Genomic DNA, 24,289 nt, shown 5'->3' on the forward strand with positions numbered 1-24,289 from the left:
AAATATCTTTCAGTAGAAAAAAAAAAAAAAAGAGCTAAGTTCAGCAACATGATGTTTCTTTGATGGGGCGAGAGGCAACGCCGAGGTCGTTCTCAACCTGCAACGCTGAGGAGGACAGGTAAACACATCGGGCTGATTCAACATCTTCTTCACAGAGGGAACAGCGTAAAGAAATAAGGTTAGAGAAATGCTGCTCAATCTGACCGCTTCTTAAAAATGGTCAAAAAGAAAAATTGTAACAAGGTTCACAAAAAAAAAATCTAGAATATTGATAAATAAATGAACTGCAAATACAAGGTCTAGGAATGTATGAGTATGACCCCCCATCTGTCCTCCCCCACCAACCCGAGAACGGGGGGGGGGGGGGGGGAGGAATCGAAAGTATAACTGCAAAAAATACCCCCCCATTGTCTTATTATTTTGGGTTGGAGGGGGTGGTACTGCTATTCTATATTCAAGAGCAACAACCGTAGAGCCCCTAATCTGCTCACATGGCTATTTGACCTGTTGGAGAGGGGTAAAAAGAGGAGGCGATGGGGAAGGGGGCTGGCACGTATGCTTTTAAAAGTTTGGCTCTGCAACATTTGGCCACTGCTTTTTTCAAACACAAAATAACCAAAAACATTTGACAAGACAACAGACTGGCTGTTGGTTCTTTGAGCGACTGCATGAGAAAGTGAAAGTGTTATGACCTTTTCTTCTACTAGATTCAGGCACTGCAGCCGCCTCCGGTGACCAGTCTCCGAGCGGCATAGGAGGACAATATCCTCTCCTCTACATGTATCAAATATATTATATAGTATCGCTCTGTATCCTATTGATAGAGTCCACTACGCCATATATGACTTGTTTTTCCCCACTGGACGTTTCTCTCTCTTGTGTTTAAACGACGAGCAGAGCTGCCGGTCTTGTGATGAACCCCCACGGATTTGGCAAAACAGCGCAGACAAAGCCAGAGCGCATCACCCACACAAATCCGTGGTGCTGCCCGCCACTCTGTTTGGTTTTGGTGAAGCTGGATCCCATCTCCACCACCAGCACCACCACATCCACCAGCACCACCACCCCTGTGTTCACACCCCCCCCCCCCCCCCCCCCCCCCCCCCCCCCCCCCCCCCCCACAACGCAGCGTGTTCTCCAACTAATGGGCATACCCCCCCCACCCCACCTCCCCGACTCATCATTGGTTCTTTTTTTACATTCTCATCAGGGCTCAGAGTGATGGAGTGATTACATCCTTCAGGGCTGTTCAGTAGCAGCCGGACCAGAACAAGGATTAAGGCAGAAGGGTTTCCATGCGGCACAATCATCGTGTTCTGAGTAGAAGGAGCCAGAGGCTTCTTCTACCGACATGCGTTCTTCATCACTGACATGCTGGTAATGCATGACCCGGGACGTGGGTGTCTGTGTGCGTACAAACATTTTGAAGGACAGTTGTACAGCTGTAAAGGTCAGTGTGTACACACGAGGATAGTGTGTGGCACACACTACATACACAACGTATATTTATTACAAAATAAAAGTCCCAGCAGCGATGAATCCTTCTGGTTGTGCTGGGGTGAAACCGGAGTCACCCAGAGAGAGAGAGGTGTGGGGGTGTGTGTGTGTGTGTGTGTGTGTGTGTGTGTGTGTGTGTGTGTGTGTCTTACTAACAAATCTTTATAGATATTCTTTCTTACATGAAGGTAGAAAATGACTGTGTTTGAGTGTGTGTATTCATGTGTTATTAATGAGTGTGGGCATAAATCCTAGGGTTTTATTTATATGGAGTTAGACATGGTGTGTTGTGTGTGTGTGTTCCCATAGGTGTGCGTGTGTGTGTATATGTCTGCGGTCGGGGGCTGTCAAGCCGTTGTCTCAGAGGTGATCTACTAGCGGTACTTGGTGGGGGGGGGGGATTCGCCGTCGTCAACCCACCCACAACGGCGGTGATGAGTCCATGTTTACCCAAATACCCCTCCCCCCCCCACCCCACAGACCTCCCCTCACCCCCGCCTCCACTCCCATCCTCCCTCTCCCCCCCAGCCCCTCCCCCGTCTGAGGGCCCCCTGGCCGGGGGGTCTTCAGAGGGCCTTGGCGCTGCTGGTGTGGGAGACGGCGTGGGAGGCGGGCTTCTGGGGGTAGCGGCCGTAGTAGTACACCTGGGCCAGGATGGCCACGTCCACGCCCACCTGCAGCAGCCCGCACGTCCAGAACTGCACCGGCGCCTGCGTCAGCAGGAAGTAGCCCGTCTTGAAGGTGTCGCCGCTCGTCCACATCGCCACCATCTTGATGCTGGGGGGGGGGGGGACAGACGGACAGACAGTCTCTTAGTCAGCGGGTCGTATCAGGAGACGAAGAGATGATTAAAGGGACAATATGGGGGAGAATAGTACGGTATCAGCCGTGGGGGCGGGGGCCGGACGAGACGGCACAGCGGAGCAAAGCACGCAGGCGCACACACGCACACACACACACACACACACAAAGACATAGATACACACACACACACACACACACACAGGCACAGATACACACACACAGGCACAGATACACACACACACACACACACACACACACACACACACAGGCACAGATACACACACACAGGCACAGATACACACACACACACACACACACACACACAGGCACAGATCCACACACACAGGCACAGATAGACACACACACACACACACACACACACACACACACAGGCACAGATACACACACACACACACACACACACAGGCACAGATACACACACACAGGCACAGATACACACACACACAGGCACAGATCCACACACACAGGCACAGATACACACACAGACACACACACACACACACACAGGCACAGATACACACACACACACACACACACACACAGGCACAGATACACACACACACAGGCACAGATACACACACACACAGGCACAGATACACACACACAGGCACAGATACACACACACACACGCACAGATACACACACACACACACACACACACACACACACAGGCATAGATAGACACACACACACAGGCACAGATACACACACACAGGCAGATACACACACACACACACAGGCAGACACACACACACACACACACACACACACACAAAGACAATTTAATTATCAAATGTCCACGAGACACTGCTTGCCGTTGGACTCCTCAGGATAATACATACAAATAATAATGGCCATGCATATAAAGCCTTCCAAGGGCCGCCGTGGCTGTGCTCACAGCAGTGGGGGAGAGGAGCCACACAGCAATAACAAACCATGGATCAGAGTGCAGAGCACACACACCACAGCTCGCGTCAGGAGAGTGGTCTTTTTAAAGCACTTTCTGCCGGCACATAAATGGGGGGGGGGGTTCCACTAATGAGCAGACACAAAGCAAGGAGCTAATGAGTGCAGACAGGAAACAGCAGGCCGCCCCAGGCAACCTCCCCCCCCTCCTCCCCCAACACACACACACACACACACGAATGAATCCTGTTTATTGTTTGACAAACAAAAAACAATAAAAAACACACACAGAATTGGAAATGGAGCCCCGAGGCTGGGTTCAGTTTTAGGGATCTTTGATTATCCGTCAGAAAACCATCTGCTTTATTTGTGTTGTGCTGCTGGGGACAGAGGTGGGCTGCTGCTGTGTGTGACACTTACCACACCAGGACAGCCTGGACACACACTCTACTGCCCCCCAGACTACTGCCCCCAACACACTACTGCCCCCCAACACACTACTGCCCCCCAGACTCTACTGCCCCCCAGACTACTGCCCCCGACACACTACTGCCCCCAACACACTACTGCCCCCCAGACTACTGCCCCCCACACACTACCGCCCCCCAGACTACTGCCCCCCACACACTACTGCCCCCCAGACTACTGCCCCCCACACACTACTGCCCCCCACACACTACTGCCCCCCACAGGGTGGTGCCTTTGCTGCGTCGGCCCTCATATAAAAGGGCACTTCATTGTTTTGTCGAGGGCCAGAACCCCTACTGAGTGACGTGTGTGCATGTGCGTGCGTGAGGACGAGAGAGAGCATGGCCACATCATTTTCCCTTTCAAAACGTTTTTAAAAAAGGAATGAATTATTGATTGATTCCACAGTGGCATTTGTCAGGGCCGGCCCTTCAGGTCCGTGCACAGCACTTCCCTCCGTGTATTTCCCACCGATGTGAGAACGAGCGCTAGCCGCTGGGGGTCAATCCCATTACCAGCCTGAACAGCGCAGACACCACTGGCCCGTCGAAGAAGAACTAAAAAATAAAAATAATTGTTCTTCATTGTTTTGTCGAGGGCCAGAACCCCTACTGAGTGACGTGTGTGCATGTGCGTGCGTGAGGACGAGAGAGAGCATGGCCACATCATTTTCCCTTTCAAAACGTTTTTAAAAAAGGAATGAATTATTGATTGATTCCACAGTGGCATTTGTCAGGGCCGGCCCTTCAGGTCCGTGCACAGCACTTCCCTCCGTGTATTTCCCACCGATGTGAGAACGAGCGCTAGCCGCTGGGGGTCAATCCCATTACCAGCCTGAACAGCGCAGACACCACTGGCCCGTCGAAGAAGAACTAAAAAATAAAAATGAATCATAATCCTGCTCATCACCTTTTATCATGGAACGGCCATTGAGAAGAAATATAGAAACTAATACACAGTGGAGCTTAGGCTTTTGAAGTGAGATGGAGGCTGTCTTGGGGAGGGGGGGGGTGGGCCGGGAGGAGCCCTTTGCATCCTTGTGCGTCACGCGTCAGAGAGGTATGTTTGTCTGAGGTGTGTCTCACCGTCAGCTTCAAAAGCAACGAACTGAAGCCAATAACAACACAACATTTCACCAACTGCCACTGCACAAATCTGACTGTTCTTCTCAGCTGTCACCCCCCCCCCCCCCCCCCCCCCCCCCCCCCCATCCTAACCACTCACCTTGACCCAGCTCCTCCTCGACTAGACTCATATCCCCCCCATCCCCCGCTGCATGCCAACCCCCTCCTCTTCCCCCCGGTCGTGGGGAGGAGGTGAGATGTTACCTCAGCAGGAAGAACAATGCAGAAGGGGGAGAACACAAAATGATAAATCAGTCTATCTCTTTGTCTTGCTGAGCGGATGCCATCGAGGGGTTATGGCAGTCTGTCTATCTGTCTGTCTGTCTGTCTTTGAGGGACAGTACGTCAGGAGATGAAAGGCAACGAGCCAAATTGCTGCCTCCAATCAGTGTCTCACTCTCTCCCTCAGTCTCTCAGTCTCTCCCTCTGTCTCTCCCTCTGTCTCTCAGACTCTCCCTCTGTCTCTCCCTCTGTCTCTCAGACTCTCCCTCTGTCTCTCAGTCTCTCCCTCTGTCTCTCCCTCTGTCTCTCAGTCTCTCCCTCAGTGTCTCAGACTCTCCCTCTGTCTCTCAGTCTCTCCCTCAGTGTCTCAGTCTCTCCCTCAGTGTCTCACTCTCTCCCTCAGTCTCTCCCTCAGTGTCTCCCTCAGTGTCTCACTCTCTCCCTCTGTCTCTCAGTCTCTCCCTCAGTGTCTCAGTCTCTCCCTCAGTGTCTCCCTCAGTGTCTCAGTCTCTCCCTCAGTGTCTCCCTCTCCCTCAGCGTCTCCCTCAGTGTCTCAGTGTCTCCCTCAGTGTCTCAGTCTCTCCCTCAGTGTCTCCCTCTCCCTCAGCGTCTCCCTCAGTGTCTCAGTGTCTCCCTCAGTGTCTCAGTCTCTCCCTCAGTGTCTCCCTCTCCCTCAGCGTCTCCCTCAGTGTCTCAGTCTCTCCCTCAGTGTCTCCCTCTCCCTCAGTGTCTCAGTGTCTCCCTCAGTGTCTTAGTCCCTCACTCTGTCTCTCCCGCAGTGTCTCAGTCTCTCCCTCTGTCTCTCCCTCAGTGTCTCCCTCTCCCTCAGTGTCTCAGTCTCTCCCTCAGTCCCTCAGTCTCTCCCTCAGTGTCTCAGGCTCTCCATCAGTGTCTCAGGCTCTCCATCAGTCTCTCCCTCAGTGTCTCCCTCTCCCTCAGTGTCTCAGGCTCTCCATCAGTCTCTCCCTCTCCATCATTACCTCTCGTTCTCTCGCTGTTTGTGGTCCCTAATAGGAGTGCTGGACTGGTGAGGAGCTGAACTTTATTTTTCGTTTTCGTCGGTATGTGTGTAAACAAAAACAAAAAAAGAATTCCATGATGCGTTTTATTTTGGTTTTACTTGTCTTGGTGTGCTCCTCCGGTGTGTGTGGGTTGGAAACATTCCAGACACAAGACTCCACAATGAGTATATGAAGAGGGAGGGGGGGCAACCGAGAGAGAAAGAGAGAGTTCACCAGGGGGGTGTGAAGGACGACCCGTGGCCCAGTGGATGAGCAGCAGGATAGGGAGAGAGAGATGGAGAAGGACCTGGTTCAGACCGGGCAGGGAACACAGGCGAGCACTGACCTTATTAGCTACCGCTGGAAAAATGCCCCAAGCCAGAATTCTTCCAAGAACCCGGAGTATGTCTCCATCTCAGCCGTCCTCAGATGCCCATGCTTTCCTTGCAACATTCATGGTATTTGTTCCTGAATTAATAACTAATCAAGGGATTCTGCAGCCTGCGCTTGCTAATCATCTCCTGGCTGTGGCAAAAAATAATTTATTTCTGGTGAAAAATGAGCTGTGAATATTACAGTGGGGTGGCAAGCAGGGTTATTGACAGGCAGCGCTGTGAATCTTTATGGAGGAATCGATAGAGTGCTTTTAGGATTCATTATTCTAGATTCATCATGTTCACACATTTCTGTCAGGAAACAGAAGCTTCAAGAACAACAGTTGTTTGCTTTCATTTGACGAGCAACACAACTGGGTAATTTAACTCGACATGAAAAGCATCAAGGAACGGAAATAATTGCATTGCTGACCCAAGATGTTTACGATAAAAGCGGCGACGGAGGCCTAGTGTCACATCGACAGAAGACCACCACGACCAAACCATGATCAAAAGTGTAAATCAACTAATATTCGGGACTGACAAATGGTTTCCTTAGCGACACTATAAGCCGGTCTGAGGAATCGCTGTCTGAAAGCAGCCTTTTGTTCATAAAGCAGACATCATTGCACTTGCTTTGTGGCAAGCACATTATCCAGAAAGGTGTCTCATTTAACACCGCCCACGCAGCTCGTCTGAACGGCGCCCTGAATAACACGGCACGGGGTGAGGGACGCGCGGGCGCCACTGATGCATCATGGGGCATGAAGGTGTTCCCGTACAAAAATATGTGCATTCCTCTTGTCCGCATGTAAAGAGAATGCGATGGCCGACGTCCTTCTCTACCGTATCCCACACTCTGACACTTGCAAAGAGACAGACAGTAGAAGAACACTACTCGTACCTGACAGACATTGGGCCTTGTATACAGTCCCCTCTTCATTCATTGTTACACTGTTTACATGCTGCAATAGCACAACATTGCCATCTATATATATATATATATCATGCTATTTGTCATATTATTGCTATTTGTTATCTTTTTGACTTATATTGCACTGCTTCTGCGGCATTGTCACGTTTACATTTCACTGCATACGTATGCATGTGACAAATAAAACTTGTTGACTCTTTAATCTGTTGAGCGTGTGCTTAACAAAGGGGTGTTTGGCTGGAACAGAGAGCTCTTGTATTTTAAAATAGTCTGTTTCTGCCACGTCTATACACACCGTCCACCCGACCACGGCGTCTGACCACCCCTGATACTGAAGACTTTTGAAACGCTGCAGTCCCTTCGGGCATCTGGTAAGGAAGCCCACTGGGCGCCTCCCTGGGGCGGTGTTCCAGGCACGACCCGTGGGGAGGAGTCCTCGGGGAAGACCCAGGACTAGGCGGAGAGTTTACATCTCAACACTGGCCTGGGAACGCCTCGGGATCCCCCCGTCAGAGATTGTCAATGTGGCCCGGGAAAAATAAGTCTGGGGCCCCCCGCTGGACCTGCTGCCCCCGCGACCCGACCCCGGACAAGCTGTTTGAAGATGAGGACGATTAGGATGCTGTCCCTGCTTTTAGTTAACGATCATGCGGACATCGGCGCTCACTTCCTGATTAGACCCAATCAGTCGAGGCGTGTCCTTCCCTGATTCGGCACGCCCCAATCAAATTACGAAACGACGAAGATTCCCGATCCATTTGTTCTGCACCCTTCCCCGCGCAGGACTCATGGCGTAGAGGTCGAGGTCCCCGAGGCTCCAGTGACAGGCTAGGCCGGTAGGGCCCCCAGTGCAAGCCCCCCTCTCCGTGGTGGTGTGTGCTTGTGTAGCAGCACCAAGGCTGAATAAGGCATCGCCACCGTTATGGAGGGACGTGCAGGCCAGAGGCCATATAGGGGCACAATCTGAGAGACAGTGTCTCTCTCAAACACACAAACAGTTTACGTGTGTTTATGTGCATGTGTTGTCCGTTTATAAGCGTGTTTAGGCGTGCGCGATGTGTTTATGTGCGTACGTTGTGCGTTGGTGATGCGCGTGGGTGTGCGATGCAATGCATGTTTGTGTGTATGTGTGTGAGGCGCGTGTGCTGGATGCGTGTTCGTGTGAGGCGCGTTTGTGTGATGCGTGTGCGGGGTCACGAAGCTGTGTGCTTCATGTACAAGTGGTTATGCCGGAGCGTGGGCCTAAAGCTCTGTACTCGCGTATACCATCTGACAGCAGAGCCCACGGGGGGCTAGGGTGCACAGGCACAGCCTCACCCCATTACAGACCGTCAGCCACCTGCTTCCCCCAAGGACCCATCTCCTCGCTGTATAAATAAAGCATGCTGCGAAGCCTTGCTGTTACGTGACACACACAGCCGCCGATCCGTGTGATGATCCCCGTGACACACGCACGCATCAGACAAACGCATCAAACACAAACGCCTCACACACACACACAAACATGCATCACACACCCACGCGCATCACCAACGCACAACATACACAGCACACACATGTCCATGAAAGAACCTTTGCATGAAGAATGCCCCATCTAAAAAACTTGTCTGAATGTATACATTTTTCTTCTTGTTTGATATCGGAATCGAAAATTTAGAGTTGGACAATATCGCATATCGGATATCGGCAAAAAAGCCAAAATCGGACATCCCTAATCACAACGTACACAAGACTGTTCCAGACATCCAATATTAATGGATCGCCACAAGACAGCGCTTTGATCCAAAACAACAAGATGCTCCAGGATCAAACATCTTGCACAACGACGCCTACAACCAGCCATTAGGAATCAAACTCAGCACCCTCTGGGTTGAGAGTTGAACACCCTTACCACTGGAATATATCTGTCTACAATGAACATGCATCGCCCAAGGTGTAGTAGTAGAAACAATAACAAAAAGGTGAATACCAACTGATAGATTGATGGAAGAGAGAAAATACCAACTTCCACTCAATTGGCCAGTCCCATTTCCTTTTTTTCACCCCATCGCTCTTTCCGAGTGCTCCTCGCTTTTAGACTTGGCCCTCGGAACAGAATGACAAGGGGTAGTAGTTGAGACCTGCCCCCTGTGAAATGAGAACACCCTCCTAGCCCTTGCTAAGTCAGCGGTAGTCAGCGATGGGCATTTCAGAGACAAGCGACGAGTTTGTTGCCGGACGTTTTCGAATTGCACAATGTCTGTGTCAGTTGTGGTGATTTCTGCTGCCTGGGCTTAGCTGCTGGACTTCGGGCGTCATATGGCATCAGGGGGTTGGAACACAATATGCGATAAATAGATAGGTAGATAGACACTTTATTGATCCCTTGGGAATGCTCCTTCAGGGAAATTCAAAATTCCAGCAGCGGTACTACAGACGAGACACATAAACAAGCAAGAAAAACACAAGCTGAAATGCAACAAGACATTTTATAAATAAATACATCGATCAGCATGCAAGTATTTTTTTGTTACGCTTGATAGAGAAAAATGGTCTATAAGACGACATTAAATGAAGATAACGCGATGGACATTACTATCTATTTTTTGGAAACAAAGAAACATTTTGTTTTGTTTCCAAAGCGCAGCATTGGCCACCATCTCTCCGTGAGTTGCAATCTATGAGATTATGAGATTTCTTCTAAAACTTGTTTTTTCCGTGTGCCGGGACTCGAGACTCGGGACACCCTACCCCTTCACGAGGACGCGCAAAACAAAGGGGTCGGGCTGATTGGTAGGGGCAAGGGGTGAACTGGGACTGGGCCAAAGCCCTACACTGCTGAACCAGCCCAACAGGAGCTGCTCAACACAAACACACACCCAGCTCTCTCCCTTTCCGTCCCCTCTAAGGATGAGCCACAAGGCTGGCTCATCCAAACAAGCCAAAAGCAATTGACTCCACCAACAATATGACATGAGCCACTAATACGGCACACACAAACACACACAAACTTCAAAGACAATGCGTTCCATCAGTTGTTAAACACAACGATGCGTTCTTCGTTACCCGTCTCGTTTGCTTACATCTCTGCTCACCGCGCAGATGCCCCCGGCGCATACTCACATTAAGGTTTTATTAAAACACACACACACACACACACACACACACACACACACACACACACACACACACACACACACACACACACACACACACACACACACACACACACACACACACACACACAAACCAAGAGCTGAGGTAAAGTAACCTAGCAACAGTGATCCATTACATAGACGGCCACAGGTTGCAGACGGAAATGGATTGAAACCACAAACAAGGGGAGAGAGTTGGTTCTCTCGCTCACACACACACACACACACACACACACACACACACACACACACACACACACACACACACACACACACACACACACACACACACACACACACACACACACACACACACACACACACACAGAGGAAGAGAGAGAGAGTGCAAAAGTGAGGGCGAAATAAAGGGTTTAAAAGTTCCAATAGGTGGAGCAATCGTACATGGTGGGCGACCAGGGGAGAATTGCTGAGCGGTGGGAGATAGAGGTGCAGCCTGTGTCACCAAAAGACCCCAAACAAAGGCTTTTATAGGGCAGGGCAAGGAAGGGTGGAGAGGTGTGTGTGTGTGTGTGTGTGTGTGTGTGTGTGTGTGTGTGTGTGTGTGTGTGTGTGTGTGTGTGTGTGTGTGTGTGTGTGTGTGTGTGTGTGTGTGTGTGTGTGTGTGTGTGTGTGTGTGTGTGTGTGTCAACAGTGGGTGAAGGCGCGTGGGGGCGGTGGACACACTGCTTAGCCCTGCTCTGGGAAACAGCTCTCCCACTGCGTTGAAAGAATAAATATCTGTCACGACACACTCTGACACAAACACACGCAAACAACACACACCACTGTCTTGCATGACTCCCAAGCACGGCCCGGCGAGTGCACTTGAGCACACCGGCGCGCTGGCTAGCTCCATGTCGGTCACGTTTATTTATTTTTACACTTTTAATTGGAGCGCTCTTCGACTTCACTGCGTCACAAATCAGAAACAGTGAGGGGCCAAAACAAAACGTTCAAACGGGCCAACGCAAAGTGCCAGAAGATCGTCTCGTTAGCGGCAAGGTAGCGCCAGAGTGCTAACCATCAGAGTGCTAACCATCAGAGTGCTGACCATCAGAGTGCTAACCATCAGAGTGCTAACCATCAGAGTGCTAACCATCAGAGTGCTAACCATCAGAGTGCTAACAATCAGAGTGCTAACCATCAGAGTGCTAACCATCAGAGTGCTAACCTCGGTGCTTGACAGCGAGGTTAATTACCCACATGTCAGTGTTAATGATGCAGCAAGCTGTCGTTTTTATTTTGTTTTAATCCCGACCACAGTCGCCGACCCCACCGTCCACCCCAACCCAACCCCCCACCGGATCACCGACGTCCCCAGCCCTGGTGTGATGGGGCGGGGGCCTCTTGTCACATAGAGCAGAGCGCGGGTGGACACAGGCTGACAGCGGGGTCGGACTCTGTCCTCGCTGCCGAGCAGGGTCGTTCTCCTGGGTCGTTTCCCCAGCCCCTCGGTCCTTCTTTAGAAAATATATTAGGCCTAATTGCCTCTTAATATTACATGCTTGAAGTACCGCAGGAGTAATTAACTTTCAGGAGCTGTGCTGTGGAGCAGTGGATAATACAGTGTAACTAACAGGGGGGTTTGATTTATGGAGAGGAGGCACGTGTTCAATACATCATCGGTCCGGCCGTCCGGGCTCACCTCCTGATCCTGGCGTATCACTCAAAAAGTGACGTTGAATAAATGCATGTCAATTTTTTTTCGAGCTCTACATGTCCACGGTTATGATTAATGTGCTGTGACAACTCCTTATTTCATCATGCACACGTTTTGCACAACGTTCTGTGTTGTAAGCGTACTCACACAGACAAACTATTCCTGTTTATGTGCTGGGAATCTCTCTATTTACTAATACTGCAATGTGTGTGTACACACACACACACACACACACACACACACACACACACACACACACACACACACACACACACACACACACACACACAAAACAAGACCAGCCGATTGTGGATGGAAACCATTTGGCGTCTACAAAACAAAAATGTGGGGCACAACATGGGGCAGCGATCCGGGTCCACACACACTCACCTCATGCCCTCGGTGGACTTGTTCTGGTGGTTGCAGTAGAGTTGGGGCATCCCCAGCATGGCCTCGGTGAAGACGGCCAGGAAGCCAAGGCTCTCCACGTAGACGGGGGAGTCCAGCAGCAGGTAGGTGACATAGGCCGCCAGCAGCGTGAAGCCCACCACACACTGGAGGTAGTCCACGAAGCGGCTCCACGACCAGAAGTAGCCCCACTCAAAGTCTGATGCCGGGGGGGGGAGGGGGAGAGAGAGAGAGAGACGGAGTCAGAGAGAGGGTGGCTGTGTTTTGACATGGACGGGGTGCATCGGAGAGTCTCGAGTTGTATAAAACGTGCAATATATGCACGTTTTTGCATACTGGTTTGGAAAGAAAGGCTGTCCTATATTCACTCATTTAAAATGCGCATATTCACACATTTTAAATGGCTAGAATAGGATCTGCTATTTATCATTTCACGTGTTTTGAGGGTATTTTTAGGGAGAAAGGGTTGTGAAACAATCGAGATATGAACACCTACCAACCCCTTACAGATTAATTTGTTGGAAAGGTAAAATCAGGCTCACATTTTAACGTCTGAATGTGATTTCTCTTTCCAGCAGCAGCTGAAGTACCACATGACACACTAAATCAACTGAGTAACCAAACAATTCAACCCTCCAAAGTCAAAATGTTGCATTTTAACAGAAAAACATGAAAAAGGAGGGGAAAAAAAGAGATATGCGCCTCCCAAGCACATCGATTAGAAAATTGGAAAAGAAACACTGGCTTTGTTGAACAGACCACAGAATGTACAAAAGGTCCCCAAACCCAAGGCTGCAGAATACCACCGCAGTAGAATGGGTGATGCTGTCGATCAAACCATCCAAAAAGAATGTAATCCATCAAATGCATTTGCATGCATCTCCACAAGGCAACACTTCAGAGTATGGACATAAGTCGGAAATGTAGGAAAGCTGCGTTAAATCAAACAATCGTTTGCTAAAAGGTGAAAAGCCATTTTCAGCAGTCCTCAAATGGGCTGGGATAATAACTTCATTACATGGACTGTGGATTTTGGGGACACTGGCACAATAAAACAGATAAAATCTGTTATATATATTTTCAGTAGCACATCATACTGTATACCAATTGCTATGGGTTTAAGGTCATTGCAAGCAATAAATCAACAGAAATCTAATAATGGCTTGAAAACTATGTGGCTCAAATTAGATTCCTGGTCTCCGCGTGGATAGGGTCTGTTGGTCGTACTAGCTCTACATGAGCTGCACCTTATCAGGAACCCTCTCCAGGTGCAGCACCTCTGGTGAGATCCACCATAGGGAGACAAGAGATTATTGTGAAGAATCGCCAGACTTGTTAAGCTTTAGCATTAGCTTTAGCGTCAAAGGCTTCATTGAAAAACAACCTTCAAACTACAAAGGGACATTCTGCTGGCATATTTCGTTGCTATAGAATTTGCCACGCTGTGCGTCAGTAGAATTATTTATTTATCTGGAAAAAAAAAAAGGGAATTGTCTCTAAAATGAATTGGATGGGCTGTGATCATGTTTACTCTGGGGCACCAGGTGGGGTGAGGCCCCACAATACACAGACGCACAAAAAACACTGCCTTTGTGATCGGCAAAGTCAACACATCCAATAAAAGCACCTCAATGAATTGAACCGAATACAAGGAGCAATGAGCGTCCAGAGGCAGGCTTCCTTCTACGAGGCACGTGACGCACACGACACAATGAGTAAATTGATATAATAGAGAACCTCTCACGACAAAAAGGACTAACAGAAAAATACGTCATCTTGGAGCTGGATATTGTGCGTCGAGGACATGGAAACTGGAAGACACGATGGATCCGAGCCACTCCAAGTCCCCAACAAAACCGTGCTTTGAATACATTTACAGAACCCATTGAGGGTGGAGAAGAGGCCTGATGTGGGGATGGTTCCAGCCACCCCCACATCCCCCCCTTCCGGCCCATTCCCCCCCCCGGCGTGGAACTGGGCCCAGAGGATGGCATCTGGACATGGCTGATAAGGAGCGATGGAGAGCCATGGAACGGGGGTGGGGGGGGTTAGTGGTACAGTCTGGGACTGCCCAGCTAGCGTGCCCACAACCCAACACACACACACACACACACACACACACACACACACACACACACACACACACACACACACACACACACACACACACACACACACACACACACACACACACACACACACACACACACACCTCCAATGAGGTAGATAGAGAGGTGACATCTCAAGCACTATTTAAAAAAAACATAAATATAGACATCTGTGCTTTATTTTTCTCGCCCAATTGACAACATAACTGTTTCCTGGTATCAATGGATTGCCTTTGCATTGCTCTGCACAGCTCACACAGCCTTGTACGGTAAAGCCAGTCCACTCTTGGGCTAAGATCATTACAAGACCAGCCTACAGTCTAGTGATTCATTTGCTGGCCACCTGAAAAGACAAAGGAAAAGTGGAGAGAAAAACAAAGAAGGTGCTTTTTTCTGCCTTCCTCAGGAGGCCTTTCTCCCTACCCCTGTTTCCCTTTGAGACACAGAAAACGCATCAGCCTGAGTGGTAGTTCGAGGGAACGGGTCCGATAGGCTCATTATTCGTGGGACTAGTAAAAGAAAAGAAAGAGGCAGTTGCCCGCTCTGCCTCTCCTATTCCAGGCCGCAGTGCCTTCACCCCAGGGCACTCTCCACCTCATGGGTGGTCCATCTCTACAGCGAGCGGCCAAATTAGCTGCCGAAAAACAGGCTCGGACTTGGGGTGGAGTGTGTGATGCCCTTTCCGGAGCTATTTCTGATGGGTCGTTTCCAATCAAGCAGGAAGCACTCAGACACACAGACATTCGAGACTTCAGCAGAAATGACCCGCACAGGTCGCAACAACGCCGGCAGCAAAACGACTGGCATGGCTGACTGGCTTTAAAGACAACGTGAAATGCTCAGAATGCATTTCATTTCTGTACCGACTTCTAAGCCAAACTGGGCAATCAAGTGGAAAAAATTAGATTTTACCATTCAAATGGGGGACTACCTCAAAAAAGCTTTTATGTCAAATGTTATCGTCCCCAAAAAGTGTACTTCGTTTCAAACTTGACTGTGCAACACCATCACAAAACTCTTGTAGTAGGAAGTGAAGGCAATTCGATTTCAAAGTAAAAGCCTTTGTGTAGGGTTTCATGTTGTCATGTTTGTCTTGGGGAAACGGCATCGAGACTGTACACACTTGAAGGCCCAGTCGGCGGTCACCCATGGGTGAGAGGGTAATGGTGTCTCAAGAGGTGAAACAGAGAGTAAGAGAGAGCGGGAGAGAGACAGAGCGAGGTGATTTATGGGGAGCCGCCGAGCAGAACACTGGGGAGGACTGCAACAGGTGCACATCCCCACAGGATTACAGGAAGAGGAATGGAGCGGGAGGAAGTCAGAGGAAATAGGCTGATGCTGCTGCGGGCTGCTTTAATCTAGGTGTGTAAGATCACCAAGCAGACACAAACGGGACCGGAAGGTATTGAAGTCATCACGTGTGCAAAATGACAACAGGTGAATAGATGGGGCCTTACAAGGTTTGATCTAGTTCCATGTTTAGTAGTGGAGCTGCAGGGAGAGGCCTTTCACAACCTGAACCTTTTCCCACTGAAAGGTCTCATCTGGGTTTGTTTTAGTTTGGACAAGTTATTTTAAATAAGGAGAGTCAACACAACAGTATCGGGCAGACTTACACAAAATTATTAAAACGACAGTGGCCACAATTATTCAGTCAGACGAAGGCCAAACTACTATAACAACGGCAGAGGTAGCAGCCATGGAGGGTGTGTGTTCCTGTGGGGTTCTGTAAGCTATTCATGTTGAACCGGGAACCCTTTGATGTACACCTTTCTCAATAAAGCTGGAAAGGCATTTCAGGCCAAAGACTGATACGCCCATCCAGTTTAATGCTTGGAAGGGAAGGGAGATCACTCCAAAGCAAAGGGCACCATTTCAAAGAAGGACTATGAAAGCAGCTCGCAGCCTTTTTTCTATGTATATATATATGCATCACATCGAAATATTGTCCCAGGAGCAGGCAGTGTACAGGGAGGTAAATTATGACACCTCATCCACGACTAATGTGTCGCAGCCACCTGGCTGACACACGTCTGCCAGCATGCACCAGAATGCTTACCACACACTGGCTGTCACAGGGGAGGGAGGCAGGATGGCGGAACAATCCAATTAGAGACTGGGGGGATGATTAGGGTGCCCTGTCAGTACCAGAGCCAGGTCGGGAGTTTGGTTAGCCCCCCTGCTCTTGGGACATATGATGGGATCTTGGGTGACCACAGGGAGTCCAACATCTCATTCAGAAGACTTTCCTTCAAGCCCACAGGCCCTGGATTTTTTTGGTCTTTTGAGGATAAAAAGGCCAAAATATACACTAAAAAAGTTTGCGGTCACCCAGAAAATTGATAATTTCCATTTAATCTCACACTTTAATTCAAAAGTTTTCAGCTGTGAAGGTTGCTGGAAATGGCCCTAAAAATCTTCAGTTTCAAGCTAGAATAGCCATTTACCACATTAACAATGACTAGACTGTATTTTTGATAATTTAATGTTATCTTCATCAAAAAAAACGCTTTTCTTTAAAAAATAAGGACATTATTTGAATCCATTAATCCATAGACTCTAGAGATAGTGACATTACATTACTGGAAAATAATACACTCCTGTAAGACCCTCGGTTGACAATGAAATGGCAAAGCCTGGGGTACTATCTGGATACACAAGAGTTAAAGAAAGCCGCTGGATGTCGACCCCAGTCATGGGGTTCCTTGGTATAAAGCGGGCAGCCTGTAATCAACCCTGACTCGAGCCCCTGGGGCAATAATGACACAGCAGAGGTAGTGCACGTCGGCGACGCAACCGAGAACGAACACACACACACACACACACACACACACACACACACACACACACACACACACACACACACACACACACACACACACACACACACACACACACACACACACACACACACACACACACACACGCACACGAAGAAGCCCCAACACTTCAAGAAAAGAGAATGCTTCACACTCCAGATCTGCCGACAGAGCTGGTGGAGTCTGTGGCGACTAATTGCAGCAGGTGCTGCAAGACATTTGACTGAATTGAGAATGTGTTATATTGTCGTTAACAGGCTTCTGAAAAGTGAATAGAAATGGCCTGAATCCAGGCGGGACAGGGCGATCAATATTCAGGCACAGATACTACTAGCAAAGCCATAATCAAAAGGACCCATTCTGGCCCTTCCTACACGCTGCTTACTCAACCAGCTTACTCAGAGAGGTCAGAGGGGAAGAGTTGGTCAAAATAATGACAAAACTCTGCCCGAGATCGTCCCACATCCACTGTTGGATGTCATGCAGGGAATAGGGCTTCAGCAGAACATCGTTCAAAGTCAAAAATGTGAAAGGATATGATTTCCTTCGTTATTAATATCTATCTTATATCTTTCCAATATACTTATTAAAATTGTCTTTTGTGATTCATTATTACATAGTGACACACCAAATATGAGACAGATTTAGAAGTCATTAAATATGAGATTACTGTAGCTTGCAATGCTTGACAATTGTTGGGCTCTGACGCCACCTGGGGGCCTTATAAAGAATATTGCCAATCTTCTTTTACCAGCGTTGCACTGGGCTGCGCTACATCAAGGGCATGGATGCTTCCCGTTCGAGACTAGTTTTCCCGAGCTGTCCATCTACCACTCAGTACACAGACAATAATTTGGTTTGGTAGGTTTATAAGGGGATGCTGGCATTCAAGAATACCCTACAATTTCACCAGCCTTGTCTTTGAGGCAGATAAACAAGCAAATCAAGCATCACCATGCACCGTTCAGAGGGGAAACAATTAGATGAAAATAGTACTAGAGATTGACATTTCGTATTTCAAGCGTTAAGGAAGCAGCATAGGAAGGCCTTACATGTTCAGCAATTATATTGAAGAAAAGTCAAAATAACATGGGGACAGAATTCTGTGGGCTGAATACATGCAACCCCACTGTTTTGGTTGCACGTGGCTATCCATGGGGATGGAGGGGGGTTAGACATGCGGCTGTGGATTGAGATTCGGATGCAATGCAGTGTAGAAGCAGGATGATCATGCAGTGCGTCGTCCCACAGACAACAACACGAGCGCAACGTGTGGCGGGGTTAGATTCAGTGGTGAGATTCATTTTAGTAAGGGGGTCATGCACATCAGACAAACACCGAGATGAAGAGGTGGAGGACTGACGGACGGAGGGGGGAGGGAAGTGGTGGTCTCAAGCTGAGGTGAACTTTTCCAGGTTCGTAATTTGTAGTGTTGCTTCACCCATGCACTGAGCCTGCTGATTTCACTCACCGTGCTCATTAACCAGGGACAACACCAGGAGATTGATATTGAAAATACAGAGGAAGGATTTACCCCCTCTGAACCTGGAAGTTCCCCCTCTGCTGTAGAGGCAGATGAACTACAACCAATGTTGGTTTGAGGGGAGTTCGAGAGTACCTACCCAGAAAGAGCCTCTTAGGGACTTTGATCTCCTCGTCCTTACTGTCTGTTGCTACAGACACACATACACAGAGAAATACATATATTCATAATGGCATTCATAATAACACTGAGATAATAATAAAAAAGACAGAAAAAGCATTCGGCCTGCTTTGGTCAGGGTGCGAGCTGTGTGAATCCACTCACACAACCCACCCACCCACCTCATGACCTCTGAGAGTTTGAGATGAAAACATTTGGAGCCAAACATCATTTTAACCAAGCGTGTCAAATGATCAGCGAGAAGGTAACTGTGGTTCTTCATCCATTTATGTGAAACACAACAACAAACCATACAATACTGTCTTCAAAATATATCCTAAATACGGTCATACAGCCTAGGTTGTGGTGAATCGACTTACGTGGTTGAAAGAAAAATTTAACTATTCACTCAATGTTTGTAGATGCTGTTTCCTAGGGATATATAGAAAATCACAATTCTCATATCTCATGTGCAGTTCCATGTGACCCCCACCCCTCCCTCACTGCTCCCTCCTTCCTTCAGTGTTTCGGCCAATGAGAAGTGTTGCATTCACACATCTGTGATTGGCAGGCAAAATTAATTCTCCAAGCCAATCAGGGAAGAAATGCCCCGATTAGTCAGAAATAGGACAGGAGATGTCTACATTTCAAACACAGATGCAGGCTCAGTCCACTGGAAACCGTTATTATCACTGGGACTTCCAATAAATTACACAAAATGATAGCGCTTAAATCACACCTACATTACCTTTAATAGGAAAACCCAGAATCACATAATGAACCAGATGCCCTCTACACTCTTGTGTATTTATTTATTTATTTATGTAAACATAGCTGTACATTGAATACTTAGAAGGGGGAGCTGTGGGGATCATATTTAACACTTCTACTGGTTATTGGATTTCAATCATAACACTGGCAAGTCATCAGAATTTGGTGGCTGTATTTGGAGTAATAGTCTTGTATGAATCCAGTGGATGAAATATGCGTAATGAAAAATGGTCCTAACCTGATGTGTTAATTGTCAAATCGAAACAATTTACCCAAGGGTCTTTTAAGGCATGACTATGAACAAAATATACAAATAAAACCCATAATATAAAGAATTAATTCACAGTTAATGTGTAATGTGAACATGTAGAAATGAAACACTTGAGCATTGGTTTGATTCTCTTTAAAAACCTTCCCTGAATATAATAAGACTTAGTTAGTTGCATTCATTGCTATTAAAATAATGGACTGTTGAGTAATGTCTCATAAGACCAAAAGGAAGTCACTGAAACCATAGTTTCCTGTTTAACTAGACATGCAACAACATCTCAGTAAAGCCTTGATAACCTATCTTACCCGCCCAAGGAGTCAAGTATAATGATCTACCGCTGAACGCTGCAGCTACTGTACATAGCCAACAAGAGCAAACAAGAGCTGCAAGTGCAATGTGATAGCAGCACGCCCCATTGACAAATAAAGGCCTTACCTAATTATCATTTATTAACTCTTGGGTAAACAGACGATTATGAGCCCATTCTTTCACTCTTCATACCAAACGGAAGCGGAGAGGCAATTAAGTCTGTCTTTGCAAGAAGAGGTACAACTTACATTAACAACAAAATGTACCGTGGAGAAAATAAAGTAAAACTCATAACAAAGTATATCTGCGTCGCCTTTCAAGTCATGCGAAATTCCTCCCCCCCCCCCCCCCCCCCCGATGTATTTTGACACCAAAATTAGCAAAGTGAGTCCCACCCTGATCAAGAACGATCTATAAAATCCCGTAGAATCCCGTACACTTAAGTAGTGGACAGTAGCGACCATCAGGAGACCTTGCGCACAGAGTCGATTGTGTTTTTATACGTACAATAGACAACAGCACTGACCCACCCCATTCCTGACCGTGGGTAGAGTGCAGCCATTCAATGGCTACAGCAACGACAAGAGCTGCTCTGCTCACCGAGTCCCCACGGTGTGTGTGTGTGTGTATGTGTACATACAAAGTGAATATGACACCGACATGAATATGATACAACACCAGATTGGGTGGGAAAGGGATCCTCCTTCCTCTCTCACCCTGTGCCTCTAGCAAGAAAGTAATGCACTCTGTGTTCACTTATATCTGGGATTCATAAATAACTATCAATCACTATCAATATATACTATCAATGACACATGTGTTAATGCTGCATGATGTGCGCGCGTGTGCGTGTGTGGGTGTACATACAAAGTGAATATGACACCGACATGAATATGATATAACACCAGATTGAGTGGGAAAGGGATCCTCCTTCCTCTCTCACCCTGTGCCTCTAGCAAGAAAGTAATGCACTCTTGTTCATTTATATCTGGGATTCATAAATAACTATCAATATATACTATCAATGACACATGTGTTAAAGCTGCATGATGTGCGCGCGCGTGCGTGCGTGCGTGTGTGTGTGTGCGTGCGTGTGTGTGCGTTGCTGCGTGTGACTGACCTAGGAACGAGCGGCGCTTGGTGCTGAGCTCGCCGGCCATACGCACGCTGGTGCACAGGTTGAGCATGGTGAGCATGGTGACGATCATGATGATGCTCTGCCACAGCAGCGGCGTCTCGAAGTAGCGCCCGAATCTAACAGACAAAGGAGGTCAAAAGAGGCCCATTGGGGGACGTGGGAAGAGGTAACACAGACGAAATATCCCTGTTTCACCAGGTTTTTTTTTCACTGGGTCGTTATCCATCTGTCCTAAAGCGGATGTTAATGTTTGAACCATGCACACTGTTTAAACGTGGAGGTACCTGTCATTAACATTCCCTGTTCTTCCAGTTTGTCTTCTACCCCACATTGTCTTGAACCATTGTACAGTCACACTTATAGAATTTGGGTTGGGTCTGGTGAATAGGTTTACTACTCTATTCACTTTGCTTAAGGAGATTATGCCATATGTCCCATTTGTTGGTAAAGCCAATGGCCCTAGCACAATAGGGCATCTTTTGGGTTCCAAAAAGTAAAGCATTAAAAGGTGTATGATTTACTGGACAGCCCCAGTTACAGGAATCTAGTTTATAGAGTTAGGGTTAGTCTTATAGTATGGCCAGTGACTACTGAAAATTAGATTAGCTCAAGCATTCAAATTTAGCAGGCCATATCATATAATGTCAATACATGCTTTTCCTGATATGTATTTGTACGAGACAGTTGTCTGAAGTTTCTGTCTTAGTTTTGCTTACCTGAATAGTATGCGCAGAATATTTGCCACAAGAAGGACAAGACACACATACGTGGAGAAGCCCTCAGCATTTTGCGTCCGCAGTATGTCTCTGTACTGAGGGATGTAAGGGACCACCCCGCCGAAGATCATCGCACCGGCAGCGATCCATAGCACAAGTTGGTTAAAGACCTGCAGAAGCTGCTCAAACACTTCATCTTCCATAGTTCAGTAGGCATCAAGTTGTGAGCAGGTTGTGTCCACACCGATGCGCAGAGAACCAAAGTTGCCAAGACTTTGGTCAGTGCAGTAGACCACTGGTTCCTGCAGGAGTTTGCTCTTCACTTGCTGTGTTTTTTTTCTATCTAAATGAATGCCCTCAATTTACAATGGCGGCCAAAGTGAGGAATAGTACTGTCACGGAATGAGGCTGACATATATCTACTAAAAGAATTGTCTGGAAGCATCAAAGACACATTCATTAAAGTGTAAGCTCTTCCCTCAAGCTGAATGCCACGCCATCACGAGTCAGGAGGAGCCCTTGTGAATCGGAAATGACGACCCGGGCCAGCCCCACAACAGATGACAACAAAAACCTAAGGGGTGACTAGAGGAATGCATTCACAACGTGTATCCTGTCTGCAGCAATATTTGGAAATTGTTGCAGGCACAATTAAAAGCGTCCGGATTTCTGATATAACTGTTCCGATTAAGCTAACCAGTCCGATTGTATGTTAGAAACAAAATACATTCACCCCCCTAATATATCTAAGACCATTCAAATGGAACGGCAAAATTTCACATAGCATGTTGTGGATATAAGGGCATAATTGGGACATTAGTAACTCTGCTTTCAGAGGAAATTGGTAAATAGGGAAACAACAATCCAAACCGAACACAGGAGTGCTGCTTCTTTCCGGGCACGTGACACAGGCCACTCCCCCTGACGTAAACATGTGACGGAAGCCGCGGGGTCCTAAAGGCAAACATGTATCAGCGATAGCTGCCTTTACCAACAGTGTTGCCAGATTGGGCAAGATTTCCCGCCCAATCTGGCAACACTGGTTACTAATATGGTTTTGCGTTTAAGAGAAATACCCGTGTATGAAGAACAGAATGCAGATTGTTGTTGCTATATGATGTAGCAGACTAAGTATTGTTTTCGAGAAAAAAAAAAAAAACCTACAAGGGTTGACTATGGTACAACAAAATCTTGTTTTATTTTCAAAGGTTGCATAACCACACCACATTACTGCGACTCCGGTTTAACTGTAAAGTAGGATTATAATCCATTATGTAAAGGGGAATGATGTAGACCTAACCCTAATAACCCTTATATGCTCTGTAAGGTGACCTTGGGTGTCTTGAAAGGCGCCTCTAAATTAAATGTATTATTATTTATTATTAAGGTAGCAATTTCAGTAGCAAATCCACAATGGGTTAACCGCAGTGGGCAGGCTTTGTCCCAGACTGTAAACTTATCGGGGAGGTTACGCCTCAAGGAACCAACTCTTTGTAGGTTTTGTAGGGCATAATGTCCCTTCAATTTTAAAGAGCTAGATTATCTTCAATCGACGTCTGGGGGGAAGGATTAAGTTTTGCGGTTGAGTCTGTTCCACCCGTCCCACCGTGGACATTTTGGTGGCTTTGCCCCTTTGCTCGTATGCGACTACCAGAAAACTTTGCAACATTCCCAGTGCTAATAGACCCCATGATCAACGATGTCAACAATGTCTAACACAGAACCCGAGACACTCAGGGATATGACCGAAACTGTAAGTCTGTTTTCATGCACACTGCATAGCCTGAGTACAATAACCAAATGTCTAACACAGAACAAGAGACACTAAGGGATATGACCGAAACTGTAAGTTTGTTTGCATGCACACTGCATAGCCTGAGTACAATAACCAATTATGTGTCCCATTTGTTGTTGGGTTTTTCGTTTTGCCAGATGGAGCAAACTATGGACCGTCTGCAGGGG

The 24,289-nt window shown here is 47.6% G+C and overlaps 1 protein-coding gene and 1 long non-coding RNA gene across 3 annotated transcripts; one reads left to right on the plus strand and one right to left on the minus strand.

Moving 5' to 3' along the window:
• Positions 1 to 1,109: 1,109 nt before the first annotated feature.
• On the plus strand, positions 1,110 to 11,038 carry LOC115535624 (uncharacterized). The gene is made up of 2 exons (XR_003974529.1): positions 1,110 to 1,642; positions 11,002 to 11,038. It is a non-coding gene; the product is annotated as an uncharacterized LOC115535624 (long non-coding RNA).
• On the minus strand, positions 1,808 to 23,247 carry slc66a2 (solute carrier family 66 member 2). 2 transcript variants are annotated; one of them, XM_030346994.1, is made up of 5 exons: positions 22,328 to 23,247; positions 21,594 to 21,727; positions 19,103 to 19,153; positions 12,536 to 12,752; positions 1,808 to 2,274 (listed from the first exon to the last, which is right to left on the minus strand). In XM_030346994.1, exons 1-5 carry the CDS (start codon positions 22,528 to 22,530, stop codon positions 2,064 to 2,066), a joined length of 816 nt encoding a protein of 271 aa, XP_030202854.1. In that variant the 5' UTR covers positions 22,531 to 23,247; the 3' UTR covers positions 1,808 to 2,063. The 2 variants fall into 2 exon arrangements, with proteins under 2 accessions (XP_030202854.1, XP_030202855.1); XM_030346995.1 differs by lacking the exon at positions 19,103 to 19,153 and having other exon boundaries at positions 22,328 to 23,246.
• Between the last annotated feature and the right edge of the window lie 1,042 nt (positions 23,248 to 24,289).

Source organism: Gadus morhua, chromosome 22 (genome assembly GCF_902167405.1).
Source record: "Gadus morhua chromosome 22, gadMor3.0, whole genome shotgun sequence".
In the NCBI taxonomy this organism is placed as follows: domain Eukaryota; kingdom Metazoa; phylum Chordata; class Actinopteri; order Gadiformes; family Gadidae; genus Gadus; species Gadus morhua.